Raw genomic sequence first — 16,366 nt, 5'->3', positions numbered from 1 at the left:
CCCTGTCACCAAGGAATTACTACCAAGCATCAGTTAGCAATGTATATGGAAAAAGCATTGACCAAAGGGGAAAAGGGTAAAGACAAATGAGATATATGGCTAAGAAACTTCAAAGTGTTTGGGAGGTCATTTCAGAGTTTACGCTTATGTACATCAGAGCAGGATCTCATTGAGGGCCAAAGTAAATATTGTCTTAACTAGTGCAGACATCAAGGGCAGACAACTCAGGCACTGGTGCCTTACTTGGGAATTTATTTTCCACAGCATGACAGAGTTGGACTCAGTTGCAGTTTCCCTACACATGGTTCTTCTGCCCTTTCTATTTGAACCTATTTTTAGTGCTAGAGTTGACAGGTGTATGTACAAAAGACTTAAATATTTGGGCTGTTCATGTGCCAGCTGGGTCCTGAATTGCAATAGAGTTGCAACAGCTACTCTCCAGTTCATTGGACTCACCCACGACACTAACAAGGAGATGGTGATGGACAATAACCATCCCAAGGAACAGAGAGAGTCTGCAACTGAAAGCACAATAGTCCCATCCATCTGCCCCATGATATCTAAGCCCCATCTCATTTAGAGGTGGGGTGAACATCACCATCTGAGAATCCTCAGGACTGGGGAATGAATGATGGACTAGAGTAGACTTGCTGGTATTCTAGTAAAGACTTATTATGATTCTAGCAACGGAAGATTTATCAATAATGTGGAGGCAGTGGCCACTGGAAGTTTTGAGGGGAGAAGGAGGAGAAAACAGGTGTAATATGGGGACATTTTCGGGATTGGGAATTATTGTGAATGACATTGCAATGACAGATACAAGCCATTATATATCTGGTCATAACTTACAATATGGTGCAGGAGAGTATAAACTACAATGTAAACTGTAATTAACGCTTAGTGTCATTGCTCCCAAATGTGTTCATCAATTTTAACTAATGTACCACACTAAAGAAAGGTGTTATTAAGGTGGGAAAATGTAGGAGTGATTGGGAGCAGGGCATATCGGAATCCATAATGTTTTTTATGTAACATTTATGTAATCTACATATCTTTTTTAAAAAATTAAAAAACAAATATTTTAAAAAAATAATCTTTTAAAAATTTAAAAAAAGGAAAAAAATAACAATAATAAACTTGTTTAACACTGGTTGCCACAAACTTTTAATGTGCAATCGACGCAACATCTACAAAGCACAATAGTGAATGCAATAAAGTGAGGTTTGCCTGTGAATGCTGATATCTGCAGTCAATTGATTTTTGTTTTCTCACGTCAAACAATTTTGACAAGGGTGTCAAGTTCACTGAGGAGAGAAGAATTTCTCTGCAACAAATGATGGTAAAAAGACTAAACATCTACTTGCAAAAGAATGAACTGCATATATAAAATTTAAGCCAAAATGTGTCAAAAACCTTAATATATGAGTTTAAACTATAATACTCAAGAAAGGTAACAGGAGTAAATATGCAAAACTTTGATACAGCAGTGGATTTCTAAATATAAGGCCAAAACTTAGATAAGGAAAGAAAAAAGAGATAAACAAAAATTTAAAACTTTTGTTCATGAAAGAACATCACATAAAGTGAAAAGGCAAACTATAGAACAGAAGGAAATAGTTGGAAATCATTTATGTGATAGGGTTAATCTCCAGAATATGTGGAAAAACTCCTATAACTCAACAACAACAAAGACCAAAGAATTGAAAAATGGGGAAAAAGACTTCAACAGACATTTTTCTGAGGAGAATATATGATCAATAAGCATAGTCAAAGATGTTCATTATCATTAGCCATTAAGGAAATGCTAATCAAACCCACAAAGGTGATTGTTATTAAAAAAAACAAAACCCGTAAATAACAAGAGTTGGAATGGATGCCTAGAAATTGGAAACCTCACACATTCTTTCTGGGAATGCATAATGGTGAAACCACTATGAAATCAGTACAGTGGTAACTCAAAAGGGTAAAGAAAGAATTAGCATATGACCTGTAATTTACTCCCAGATTTATACTCAAAGAAATGAAAATGGAGACTCAAACAGGTAACTGTACTGCGATGTTCATAGCTGCATTGTCCAATAACCCAAAGGAGGAAGCTGTCCAAATGACCACTGGCAAATGGATGGATAAGCAAAATGCATTAAATACAAACAGTGGAATATTTTCTGTCCATAAGGAGGAGTGAAATTCTAAAACATCATGCAATATGGAGGAACCTTAAAAGCATTATGCTGAATGAGATAAGCAAGGCACAGAAGGGCAAATGCTGCATGATTTCACTGATATGAAACATCTAGAGTTAGCAAATCCATAAACATAGAAAGTATATTAGAAATTACCAGGAGAGAAGGGGAAGAAAGAAATGAAAATTACTGCTTAGAGAGTATAGAGTGTTTGCCAATTTTCAGATTTCTAAAATAAAATAAAAAAAAAAGAAAATGAGGAAGAGAAGACCAAAAGTAGTTGAGAAAAGTACAAAAAAAATAGCAAGATGAAAGACTTAAACATTACCATAGAATAATCACAGTAAGCACAAATGATTTTATCACCACAACTAAAAGGTAGAAATATTCAGACTGAATGAAAAAGAAATGCATTTTAAATATAAAGGCACAAATTAATCAAAAGTGAAAGGATGGGAAATAAACATTGAATGTAAGGCAAAGTAGACTTAAGGGCAAGGAATATAAACAAGATAAGACAAGGCCTTTTGTAATAATAAAGAAATCAGTTCAGCCAGGACATTTAAATATTCTAAATATTCATGCACTTGTCAAACATCTTTAAAGTATTTAAAGCCAAAACCAATGAACTGAAGGTAGAATTTGAAAAATCTACACTTAGAGCATAAGAATGAAATCAATCTTTTTGAATAATTGGTGGAATAAATAAGCAGAATATCAGTAAAATATACTATGCTTGAATAACATGATCTGCCAAGTTGATGGAGTTCTTATTTATAGAACATTCCATCTATAAACAAATGAAGAACAAATATTATTTTAAATGAATTTGAAACATTTACCAAAATACACCATATTCTGGAACTTAAAACAAGTCTCAATAAAGTAAAATGATTCATGATATAAAACATATGATCTCTGACCAAAATGGAATTAAATTAAATATCAATAGCATATATATCTCTGAAAAAGCCACACATATTTAGAAAATAAGACATTTCTAAATAAGGCCAAGGGAAAAAGTTAATGGGATTTTAAAACTATCTTGATCAGAAAGAATATAAATATACCACATAACAAAATTTGTGGGATGCCACTGACAGTACTTTGAAAGGAATTTCTCATGCTAAACATCCATATTACAAAAAGAATAAATGTTTCACAGTAATAACTTCAGATTCTACTTTACGCATTAGATAAAATAGAGGAAATTAAACCCAAAGTAAGACAAAGAAGTAAGCAATATGGATTAGAGTGGAAAATAGTAAAGTAGAAAAGAGAAACAATTAGAGAAAACTCATGGAAAAAGCCTGGCTCTTTTAGATAGTTAAATTGTAAGCCTTTATAGAGCCTATTCATATTCTACGGAATATGAATGTGTTAATCTTGTCATAGGGCGTTATCTCAGTGGGTGGAGACCCATGAATAAAAAATAAAATATTAAACTCCCATCCTGGGGCATCCTGCTACATTTTCAAACAGAGGGGCAAGAACCTCTCGAGTACGTAGACAGTACATAATAAAAGAAAACAGACCAGTGTGTCAAGCCCTCGATATTAATGCTTGTAACTATGAACCTAATTCTTCAAAAATTAAAGAGGTTCAATTTTGCCATAGGTTCCGAGAGGAGGAGGAGGGAAGAATGGGTGGAACATAGAGCATTTAGGGGCATTGGGATTGTTCTACACAATCTTGCAATGACGGATTCAGGCAATTATACATTTTGTCAGAACCTATAAAAGTATGTGGTGCAAAATGTAAACAATAATGTAAATCTATGGCCATGTTTAGTAGCAATGCTCCAAAATTATTTCATCAGTTATAACAAATGGACCATACTCAGGTAGGATGTTACAGGTAGGGGAATATGTGTGGGGGTGGTATATGGGAATTCCTTGTATTTTCTTTGTGACTTTTCTGTATCCTGAAGCTTCTTGGAACATAAAGTGAAAAACAAAATAAGACACTGGGAGAACATACAGAATAAATTGTAAATGTCCATAAAAGATAACAGATCATATGGAGATAAAAAGCAGAATGCAAAAAAATTGTTTCATTTTTTATCTTTACTTATTATATTTTGGTTTTCTATTGGGGGATGTTTTGAATTGCAGAAAGATCGCAGCTGCGGCAATAGAGGAACACTGGTGCAGGGTATTGGATGTGGGGGAATGTGTAGGGAGGAGTGCACCTGGGCCATGTCTCTGGAATATGAATGTGTGGCATATGAGGTGTTGCCTTGATGGGTGGAGACCCCTCAGAATAACCCACAGAATACTGAATTCCCATCCTGGGGTTTCCTGGTACATTCTCTCACAGAATGGCAAGAATCTCTAAAGTACAAGGGCAGTGCCTAGTGAAGGAGGACAGACCACTATGCGAGGCCCTTGACATTGATGCTTATACTTATGAACCTTGTTCCTGTGAAATTGAAATTAAGCCTTGTAATATATATTGCCTAAGAGTTATCTCCTGAAATCATCCTTGTTGTTCAAATGTTCTAAGCCAAACTCAGCATATAAATTCACTACTGTCCCCTAGGCATAGGATATGACTACCAGGAATGAGACTCTGTGGCACAGAGGGATTATTACCAAGTGCTAACTAGCAATGCATTCGGAAGAAGACAGGCCAAAAGTAGGAAATATTCAATAACATGAGTTTTCATGGATAAGAGATTTCAAAGTGAGTCAGGAACTCACTCATTCCAGAGTTTACATTTATGCATGCTTCAGGAGGATCTCACTGTCTGCCACGGTAAACAGTGCCCCAAGCAGAGGTGCTCCTGAGGGCTCTAGAGACATCTCGACACTATAGGCAGGACAGAAAGCCCCAGAAAATTGGAACCCATTGGTGGGCCTTACCTTGGAATATTTGACAACCTCTTTCCCTGTATTAGTCCAAAGGGGTGCTGATGCAAAGTACCAGAACTCTGTTAGCTTTAATAAGGGTATTTATTTGGAGTAGAAGGTTACAGTCACAAAGCCCTTAAGAGTACAACTCAAGGTTACTGCCTCACCCAAACCTGTTGCCACATGTTGAAGCAAGATGGTGGGTGATGTCTGCGAGGGTTCACTCCTCCTCTTTCCTCTTAAGCCTCCATGGTCCCAGCTTCTTCTAATCTCATCTGTAGGCTGGTCTAAGGTTCTTCTTTCTTTTCAGGGCTTGTCTCTATCTGGGAATAGTGCTCTGTGTTCTCCACAAAATCAGGTGTAGACTAACAGGCTCATCTCTCTTCCTGGGGACTCTGCCATATCTAATGGAGTCTTCTCTTATTCCTCTCATATCTGCTTCTCTGTGTGTCTACTTCTGTATGACACTCGTCTGTTTTATCCCTATTAAGGGGCTGAGGACTCAAACTGAGCTACCTAATGATGTGGTGAAATAAAAGTTCTAATCTTGATTTAATAAAATAAAAGTGAAAACTCTGAATCTAATACAATGTAATATGCCCAGAGGAACAGACCAGTTTACAAACACAATTCAACATCAATTTTTGGAATTCCTAAACAATACCAAATGGCTGTATTCCTCAATGCATCAGAGTTAGACTCCCATATAATTTTCCTACACATGGTTCGTCTGCCCCTTTCAATTGAAACTATAGTTAGCATTATATCCATTAAATATATGTCCCAGAGACTTAAACCTTCTGGCTGTTCACATGCCAGTTGAACCCTGAAGCTCAGTGGACTTGCAGCTAACACCTACTCTTCAGTTCATCGGACTAACCCAATACAAGTAAAAAGAGGATGACAATGACTTCCCCCATCCCCCAAAACAGAGAGTATAAATAGCTGCAGGCAAGACAGTTCCATCCATCTGCCCCATGAGATCTAAGCCTCCCTTCATTTGAAAGCAGTGTGGGAATCACCATCCCAAAATCCTTAAGATTGAAGAATGAGCAGACATAAGGGGGGAATGCAACTATGGATTAAAATAGTCTTATTATTATTCTAGTAATGGAAAAACTTGCAACATTGTATAAAGGCCCTATACACCAGAGGTTCCAAGGAGAGGGAGAGGGAAGAATTGGTATTACGTGGGGCATTTTGGGGTTGTTAAATTTGTTCTGGGTGATAATGCAAGCAATTACACATTTCATCAAAACCTATAAAATTGCGTGGTGCAAAGTGTAAACCATAATGTAAACTATAGAGCATGGTTAGTAGCAATGCTTTAGTATATGTTCATCAACTGTAACAAATGTACCACACTAATGAAAGATATTGTTAATGCAGGAAAGTGAGGGAGAGGGAGTGGGGCATATGAGTATATCCTATATTTTCAATGTAACATTTACGTATCTAAACTTACATTAAAAATAAAGAAAAAAAGTATATTTATCAGAATAAAAATAAAATACCACATATCAAAGTTTGTAGGATGCCACTAACAGTACTTTGGGGGAAATTCCTTAATCACTAAATTCCTATATTACAAAAAACACAAATGTTTCACATTAATGAATTCATATTCTACTTTAAGCAATAGAAAAAGTACAAGAAACTAAACCTAATGTAAGAAAAAGAAAAGGAACAATAAGCATTAAAACAGAAGATAATGAAGTAGAAAAGCAAAAAAAAAAAAAAAAAGAAAATCCATGAAACCAAATGCTGGTTCTTTAGACTGTCAATAATATTGTAAGCTTTTATAAAGACTGATCAGTAAAATGAAGAGAGAACAATATCAGCAATGAAAGGGATGACATTACTCAGTTTTTACAGATATTAAAAAGATAATATTGACTATTATATGACCATTGTTATGTGAACACATTCTAGTTAAATTGACACATTCCTTAAATGTCTCAAAACTCAATCAAGAAGGAATAGATGATGGTGTTGAAAATGGCATCTCCAAGAGGCCATCCCTATAAGGAAATGAGGAACCTGCAGCTACATGGAGTAATGGATTATATTTGAGGACTGACAGTAAAATGTGAAAGCCGGGGATAAAAGCCTAGGGAAGGAGATTTTTTGGAATTAGTGCATTCAAAAATGCCTCATATAGTGGGAATTTAGAAAGTCAGGTACATGTCCAGACCAGTAAGCATGATATGAAATGTCCTGAAAAGACCAGAAGCTTTCATGTCTGGGTGATCCCCAGGCTCAATACAAATTGAAGTGAAAGCTAAGGCAAACATACGTGGCTGATTCTGTGAGCTCCAAAATCCAAGCAAGAGGCACAGTATTTGATTGCTTAATTGGTTTATGTAGCAATTTCATATCATATCAGCCGCTGTTTATAAGCCTCTCTTAAAAAACCTACCAGGAAAAAAGAAATATGCAATGGAGTTAACAGACCCTGAAAGCAACTATGGACCAACTGTTGGGTGGATTTTCTTAGCATCTTACCCACAATTCCAGGTAGATGACATGGATCTTGACCAGAATATATACATACCTACATGTCTTAATTTTTTAACTCAATAAGAAGCATGTCTCCAACAGTACTTGAGGTTTACATCAGAAAATACTTCAGTTTGGTTCTCCTGATTCTATATCTTCTGATCAAGGAGTCTATTTTACTGTATGTATAGTGTGACTATGGGCTCAGAAGGAACATTATATTTGATATAATAAACTTATACCTTAATAGCCACAGAGTAGTAGATTGACTGAAAATTGGAATGAACAAATGAATGCATACTTCATGAATTGAGTAGGGTGTGGTGACAAAAGACTGTTGGAATAATGGATATGGGCTATAATTTAACATGCACGAATTTAAACATGGATCACGATCAGAAAAATTGTTAAGATATTGTGTAGAAGATAAGGAAAACGCGTGGAATATAATACAGGAAATTAAATAAAATTCTTTGCTACTTCTGAAATTTTTTCTCTTACTCTTATGGATTCTGTAGACCTGGACACTGGATCACATTTTCAAATATAGAGGAAGGAACAATTGTCAAGTTGACACCATAAATAATATATCTAAACATTCATGACCAAATTCCTGTAGGCATTATGGATAGATATTTCTTCTCAGACCCTAACTTTGAATTAACAGTTTCTACCTCTTTTTTACACTGTGGATGAGTGAGTCTTATAAACTCTCTTTATTCCCCCTATTCTATATTACTGAAAATGAACCAAGGGGGGAACATTGGCCACAGCGGTATTGCTGCTATTTCTATGGGTCAATCCTCCTGCTGAGCCTGAGTGTTCTACCCTTGGTTTGTTGGGTGGGTAATGGATCTTGGTGAATGTGAATGCTAAATGAAAAAGAAGAGAAAGATTGTTGACCCAAAGCAAGCCAATTATTGCTTAAAGTAAAAATTAAAAATTTACCATTGCCTTGCTACCTTGAGGAAAGTGGAAACCAAAATAATATTATCTTTCTGGTGTATTTGCAAATCCCCATAAAGATGAAGCCACTTGTCTGCATATCCTGTTCTTTCTTTGAAGCTGAAGGTACAGGATGTGTTTTGAGATATGTAAAGAGCATTCAGTCTCTAATCATCTAGCAGATGCAATACAATAGCGCTAATAACATCTTATGAATAAACTCTTAGAAGATAACTCATTGCTTTGCTCCTTTAATTCCAATTTTTCAAGTTATTTTTATAACAGAACTGTTGGGAGGTAATTTGTAGGAACTGTTAACCCTAATATGCACAGAAAGTATGTTGTTCAAAAACAGAAGCTGAGACACTGTATAACGATATCCTAGATGATTATATGTCAGATACTCTAGACAAATTATCCATGGCATGCTTAACTTGACATATTCATATTTAATTCAAAGCCACTAGAACAAGGACTGGCAATTCACTGCCTGAGGAAAATATATAGCTTACCTCCTGGTTGGTTAAATAAACTGTTATTGGAACACAGTCGCACTCATTCATTTACGTAATGTCTCTGACAGTTTTCTTGATACAACATCAGAGTTGAGTATTTACAACAGAAAGTTGATGAAACACAAAGCTACATATATTTGCTATTTTGCCTTTTACGTAAAAATTTATTTACTGCCTGACCCTGCCCTAGACCATTTATTTGTGGATGAAGGGCAACATTCAAGGAAAAGAACACTTGCTAAACTATATCCATAGTCATACTGGGGCATTGTGGTGGGCTTAGACATCTATGATCGATAGCCTCAAAGGTCAGCAAGGGTAACTCTGGGGAGATCTTCGGCCAAAGTAATTTTAGAGTAACTACCACCTAAAAGAAACCCCCCTGGGGAAGTACACAGTCTTGTTTCTGTAACATATACTCTAACTATATTCATACTATAAGTCGTCACTGATAATATCATGTTTTGTAGATTATTGAATATTGTCCACAAAACTCCAAAAACACCTGGGCAAAGTTAGCACAGGCCAGAATCTGAGTATAAGCCAAATTGACCATTAATAAGGAGATACATATTGGGGAAACTGTGTTATTGATGATTATTAGTATTTTAGGAAGGAGATTCATTTATGAATAATGGAAAAGATGGTAAAGATCCTAAAGAGCTAATACAGGTTTAGAAGCATACATTTTTAAAAAGGAAACAGATAATTCATTGGCATGATGGGAAAAGAGTTAGGAAAGGGCATTTTTACTGACCCAGAAGGAGCAGAGATATATGACCCACCAGATGGAATGGGAGGTAGCCTAAAAACAAAAAGACTGGGGATCTTGGCATCAGAAACATAGAGAATTAACTCATAGAAGATGCACAATTTCCCTCACCTGTAGGAATTTATAAATGGGAAATGTACTTTGCCTATGTGGAATCTAACTTTCAATATCCTGCACTTAAAAATTTTGCATACCCAATGGTAAAACTCATACATGATAAGAATTTTACCAATGGAGTAGAGAACCTATATATATCATTAGAAGCTTGTGGTGCAGTTTTATGGGAGGTAGCTGAGTGGAAATGGGCACAAAATGACTTTTGGAAGAGATTAAAATTACCTCTAACTGATTTAAGTTGTGGTTATATGGGTATATGCGTTTCTCTAAAGGCATTGCAGGCAAACTATATGTGTGAGTTTTATTGTATGTAATGATACCTCAATAAAGTTGATTTAAAAATGATTCATTAAAATATAATTGCAACAAAAATACTTAAGTGATGGGGTTACTAAAAAACAAATGCCAACCAATCTAACTGAATAGGAAATGAAAAGTGAAAAAGGTATGAAAAATGTGAGAAAATAATAAAGTTTCATCAGGCCATATAAAAAAATTCCACATTGACAGAAAACCAAAGAATTAAGATAAATAAGTAAAACTAGCATTCAGGTAAGTCAAAGACTATCATGTGAATGCTCATTCCAAATTTTAAGCAACATTAATTATATTAATTCTTTAAAATTTCAAATCAGCTAAGATAGAACAATATTCTTAAAGCTAAAATAAATAATAAACATGATCTACAAAAAATGTAATTTACTATAGCTAAAATCTTCTCACAAGCATAAATGAATAATACAAGACAATTGGCAGACATTCAAACAGACCTGAATAACTTCAAAATATATCATATTCAGTAATAGGAAGATTCAGTATAATAAAGATATCTACTCTCCATAAATTGATCTGGAGAAATAAGGTAATTCCAATAAAAATCTACACAGAATTTGTGAAGGAATTTTCTGATCTGATTTAAGATACATAAGATCAAAGGTCCAAGAAAAATATCAGAGACTGATCAAGAAAAAGATTTATTATGGCACAGAATGGAGAACTCAGATTCATAGCCATTATATATGCTTTGTGAGACAGGTACGATTACAAATAACTGTGGAAATGCTGCATTTTCCATGTTTTTAAACCACACATAGTTCCCATGCATAAAAATCAACTCCAAATGGATTAAACATGTAATAAGAAAGGCAAAAGATTAAAAATTCTTAAAATAAAATAGAGCACAATCTCTCTGTCTTTGAAGAAGACATAACAAATATTGATCATGAATATAGGTTGATAACTTTGGTTGTAAGGAAACAAAGAATTATGTTCACTAAGGATAACCTAAAGAAAAGAAAAACACAAGCCATGGAAATGGAGAAAATACAATAGATATAATGGAAAGAAAATTAATATTCACAAAATACAAAGAATTTCAATAAATTAATACAAAAACATTCAAAATATAAATTAAGAAAACCATCAATGTGTGTTCTATAGATTAAAAATGTAATTAAAATAATCATATGAGTATCTCCTTAGACTAATCAATAAAAAGGAATTCAAATTGAAAGTATAATGCAATGACGTTTTACAATTGAAAGTTTAAATACTAAAGATGACATCACCAATCATTAACAAGATGAAAAGCAACAGTGAACTATTGATATGATTGTAGATTGGGACATCCATTAGGGAAATCTCCTTGTAAATTAGATCATACACAATGTTTCAGAAAATCCATTCCTAGTTATACATCTTTAAGAAACACAGAGATTCACAATGTTACTGAAAAAAAAATGTCAAAGTGCTACCTAAATATACAAATGGCATTTTTAGTGAACATTCGATTTATTTTCTCTTTACAATTTATAATCCTTGTGAGTCAACTGATTCAGTGATTTCAACATAAATATTTCCCATGACTTAACCAACAAATTGTTTTCAAATTTCTTTTACTGTGCTCTTAACTCAACCCTATTTGTAGGAGAACTTATTTTCCTATATTTATCAAGAAATTTGTGTATACACCCACACATGGATGAAACTAAATATGTTCTATTGGCAAGATGTTAAGAAGTTAATATATGGATGTTGCTAAGTAAATTCATATGTCTCATAAAATCATAAACATCTTGAGATCTCAAGCCAGTTTACTTACTGACACGGATGCATCTGGGAGGAGGAGACCAGTCACGCTTTGTACATGTAATTTTGCTCTCATCATTTGGAAGACTGTATCGAGGATTGCACACAACATTTACAGATTGACCTTCTAAATATCTGTTTTCTCTGTTTGGAGAATGTCCATTTTCCACAAAATAGAAATAACATTCTCCTTAAAATGATATAAAAGATAAATGTAAATACAACAAACATGGTTTTGCTCAAAATCAATAATAATAATAAACATAGAGGGACAATTTTAGATTTTATATATGTTCTATTTTTTAAATGTTTTAAACAAAACCACAGGAGTATGCAACACAAAAAGCATTGCATTTAAATTTTTCCTTCCTCATACTAGCCATCAATATTAAGTTTCTATTTCCTTCTGTTTTTGCTTTAGTCTAAATCTAAGCTACATAAAGTTACTTTGATTATTTTGGAAAATTACATATTTATACGACATAGTAAAATAACAGTAGAGTGAATATTGAGATTAATGAGGAGAGGCCTACTCTCCTTCCTGAAAAGAGATGAGCAATTTGAGAATGTATAGCAGAGGATTATGAAACTGCACACAAGAGTATGTAAAGAAGAAATAATTTGGCCCATGTCGTCAACTTTTCTTATTACTAAGGCTATAATTCTCTGCCAGAAGCCAGTACTTTCCAGAGATACCTTGTAAAATCCAAAATTCTAAAATTACTTAGTTTTGTACTTTAGCCATTAATGCATTGAATAGAAGATATCTATCATCTACAAAATAAAATTAAACACACTGTACTTTTGCACGTTGGTGGATTTGGCCATTTTCCTCCTAAACATGTTATAGAAGCAGGTCCATCAATCCCAAAACCTTCATCACAGTCATATCTAACTTCTTCTCCATGTTGGTAAATGTCTAACCTTGAAGAAGGAGCACCATAAGAAATCATGGGTGGCTGTTTACAAGGAATCCCTGAAAAATATTGAAAGAATAAATCCATATCACTAATTCTAAAATGCAATTTTAAGTAGTGGTTGTCATATTTAGTAGCTCTATTGAAAAGAAATGATAAGACAGGGACGACTGTCACATCACAGAGCAAAATGACCCCCTAAAACCACCATTCTGTTGTCTGTCACTCTGTCACAATCTGAGCAGAAACTTACACTGAAATATCAATAAATTAATGAAAGAAATGACTACTGCTTCTCTAACTAGCCATGGGTGTTAAAAGGAAACAAAGTGAAGATTAAAGAATCAAGAGAAGTACTATCATATTGCAAGGAAACAAAAAGACATATTTGAAAATTGCTTTTAATAGTAGATATATAATGATTTCTATACTGATATATAAATATATGTACATTTAATACAATACATACATAAATGATGCTGCCTCTTGCCTTTGATGACAATTCCTTATTTTTAATGAATTACACTGAAAATAGAATATCAGTGTTGCATTCTGCCCTCACCTATACACTGAGGTAGAGGATTCCATTTTCCCAAGTGGCATTTTACCCCATCTTCTTCAGATATCCTGAAACCATCATCACAAGTATATTTTAATTTAGTGCCATGGCTGTAATGCCTAAGGTTGGCCGTTTCTTCACTTCCTTCTGAAAATCTGGATGATTGAATGTGTCCATGTTCTATAAGAGGTGGTTGAGAACACGGAAGTTTTTCTAGACAAGATACAGATATCAAAGGGTCAATCACAATATAATGTTTAAATTGAAAAATAAAATCAAGTATTATTAGAGGTTTAAAACAGAGATAATATAAACAAATATCATATAAAACTGAACAAATATTTGAAAAATGGAAAGATGTATATTTCCATAATATCTAGCTACTGTCATCTTGTTTAATATCTCCCTTCATCTTAGTCCTGTTCATCATGAGGATTGAACAATGCATAAATGTAATTTTTATCTGGTACTTAAATACTATTCCAATTTTTTTTGGCCCTAAGACATTTACCAGTAGAAGTGAAAGAAAGGTAATTTATTTAGGCACTGAAAATTTAAAATTTACTGTCTCAAGATTAGGTGTATTAGATATAAAGAAATGTCTTCATCTTCATTTAACCAAAGACCAGAAGCATATGAAACTCATTTTCAAAAAACGTTTTAAAGCAAGTTATGAACTACTGACCAACACAACGTGGTATTGACTGCCATCTTCCATCTTTGCACACAATTTCTTCTCCTTCCTGAATTAGATAATTTTCTTGACAGAGAACAGACACTTTTTCTCCATTCTGGTAATTTACTGTGGTTGTCATATCTTCAGTATTAGGAATTTGTGGAGGAGGTGGGCACAACTGTGTATTTTTTGCTAAGAATGTTAAAATTATGGCTTGATTAAAAAATCAAAAGTTAAAAATATTAAAAGGGTAATATAATAACTAAAAAATTCAGTTTAACAGTATATCTTAAATGATCAAATAATTGTTATGCTCTATATTGATATATGTAATACCTTACTGTTGTATAACATTTTAAGATTATCAACTGGTGGTTATAGTCTCATGTTCTCCCTTGTGGTTTCTTCATTTTATTCTTTCTGTGATCAATCTTGTACAAGTTATGTAAAAACATTTTTATTATTTCTAGCCATCAGGATGCTTTAACCAAACTACACATTCTTAATACCAGGCACTAAGTAAAAACTGTTATTGGAGCATTCTTATAGATATCCATCTTTGAATATATTGGGATTGGACTAAAATCTTCACCAGATGTTCTCCCAATGGGAAGAATGAGATTTCGTGAATAATTAATCTGGTACTGATCCTTTACCAAGAAAAGTACTAGATACACTCACTAGTAATTTGTAGTGTGATATTTAAAGTTCTGAACTCCTCTGGAGGTACCCTTTCCTAGCTTTACTACACTGTTAGGTACATATGTAGAATGATGGGATGCACTCATTTTAAACAGATTACACAGCCTGGCTTTAGTTACATGATCACTAGGGTATAAAAGACTCCTCTGTAATCTTTTTTCCGAGCTTCCCCGAAACTGAGCTACCGGGCTCATAATCTGAATATGAAACATGTCCTTTTAGCCTGACAGAGGTCTCTTGATGTCTACATTTGAACCTTTCTATCACACTCTGATTTTGACTTCTCTTGTTGTACTATAAGTTTACCTTTACTTGAAGTTTTATACAAGTGTACCTTGGAAATCTTGTCTGATACTTTGTCCTTAATTCAGGAAGATATTTCACTGAATACTCCACATTGATTTTTATTATATCATCATGTTTTTCTGTCTATGCCTAATTCAATAGGAGTATTTCATATTTTTCAATAAAAAAATTTTCATCTCAATTTTGGTTTTAAAGTTTGGGGCATATTTTACAGGATGTTCTCATGAATTTTTTTCTTCTATATCAAATATCGCCATGGAAGACAAACACCAGAATAACTAAAACAATCTTAAAATTGAAAAACACACAGGATATATACCAGAATTCACTTCTTACTATAAAGTTATATTTATTAAAGCAATGTGATTTATACATAAAGATAGACAAATAGTCAGACTGACTAAAGAGTCCAAAAATAAACCAAAAGTACAAAAGTAGATTGATTTCATTTGAATGATTTCTATAAATATTGCTAGAACTGGCTATCAATATAGAAAAAGTATATACCAACCTACTTTATGTCATACTCAAAAATTAATATGAGCTGGATGGTCTTCCTAAACATAAATGCTAAAGTTACAAATCTACTGGACAGAAATGCAGAAGAATGTATGCATATCACTACATATAAATATTACTTGTTTACATAAGGAAATAACTATACACATGTTGAACTGCATATAGTAGGTTTACTTTCTATTGGTGCCAAACTAATCTGTGCATATTCTAGGCTTGTACAAGTTGTTAAAAATATTGAGGCTTGTAAGGCGAGGTTTCCCACAGTTGGAGAAGAATATTACAAATACAAATAGTTGGGAGATTAGATTGAACCTCTGTTATTCAGCTGGAAATGGAGGTGTCAACATGGCTCAAGGTTTTGAAGATAAACATAGATAGGCAGAGAAATAAATAGATGATAGATTATAAATAGATGATAGATTAGATGGTAGAGTGATAGAAAATTGATAGATGCTTATGGATAGATGAAAGATATAGAAAGATAATAGTTACAAGCATAGGAATAGGTATAAGTACAGGTATGCATGTAGGCATAGGTATAGGTATAGCTATAGGATAGGTGTAGATAAATACACATCTACTGAAAGGAATTAGAAACTCTGAGACTCCAACACTAATAACCATACCTAGCACCCAGATGTTAATTTAAATTCACCAAATTTCCAGGTGGTTTGTTATAGAGCTAACTAATGTAAAGGATACAATTAATATTTAGA

General features: G+C 33.7%; 1 protein-coding gene across 2 annotated transcripts in view; it reads right to left on the bottom strand.

Moving 5' to 3' along the window:
* The window catches only part of LOC101430062 (complement factor H), a 99,600-nt gene that overhangs the window by 55,505 nt on the left and 27,729 nt on the right, over positions 1-16,366 (bottom strand). For both annotated transcript variants that reach the window (XM_071207629.1, XM_058274908.2), the window contains exons 8-11: positions 14,133-14,315; positions 13,451-13,660; positions 12,774-12,947; positions 11,985-12,161 (exon numbers count right to left, since the gene is read on the bottom strand). In XM_071207629.1, coding sequence (XP_071063730.1) covers positions 11,985-12,161; positions 12,774-12,947; positions 13,451-13,660; positions 14,133-14,315 — 744 coding nt within the window. The remainder of the gene's footprint in view (positions 1-11,984; positions 12,162-12,773; positions 12,948-13,450; positions 13,661-14,132; positions 14,316-16,366) is intronic.

The sequence above is a fragment of the Dasypus novemcinctus genome, chromosome 13 (genome assembly GCF_030445035.2).
Source record: "Dasypus novemcinctus isolate mDasNov1 chromosome 13, mDasNov1.1.hap2, whole genome shotgun sequence".
In the NCBI taxonomy this organism is placed as follows: Eukaryota; Metazoa; Chordata; class Mammalia; order Cingulata; family Dasypodidae; genus Dasypus; species Dasypus novemcinctus.
This window is presented reverse-complemented; position numbering and strand designations above follow the sequence as displayed.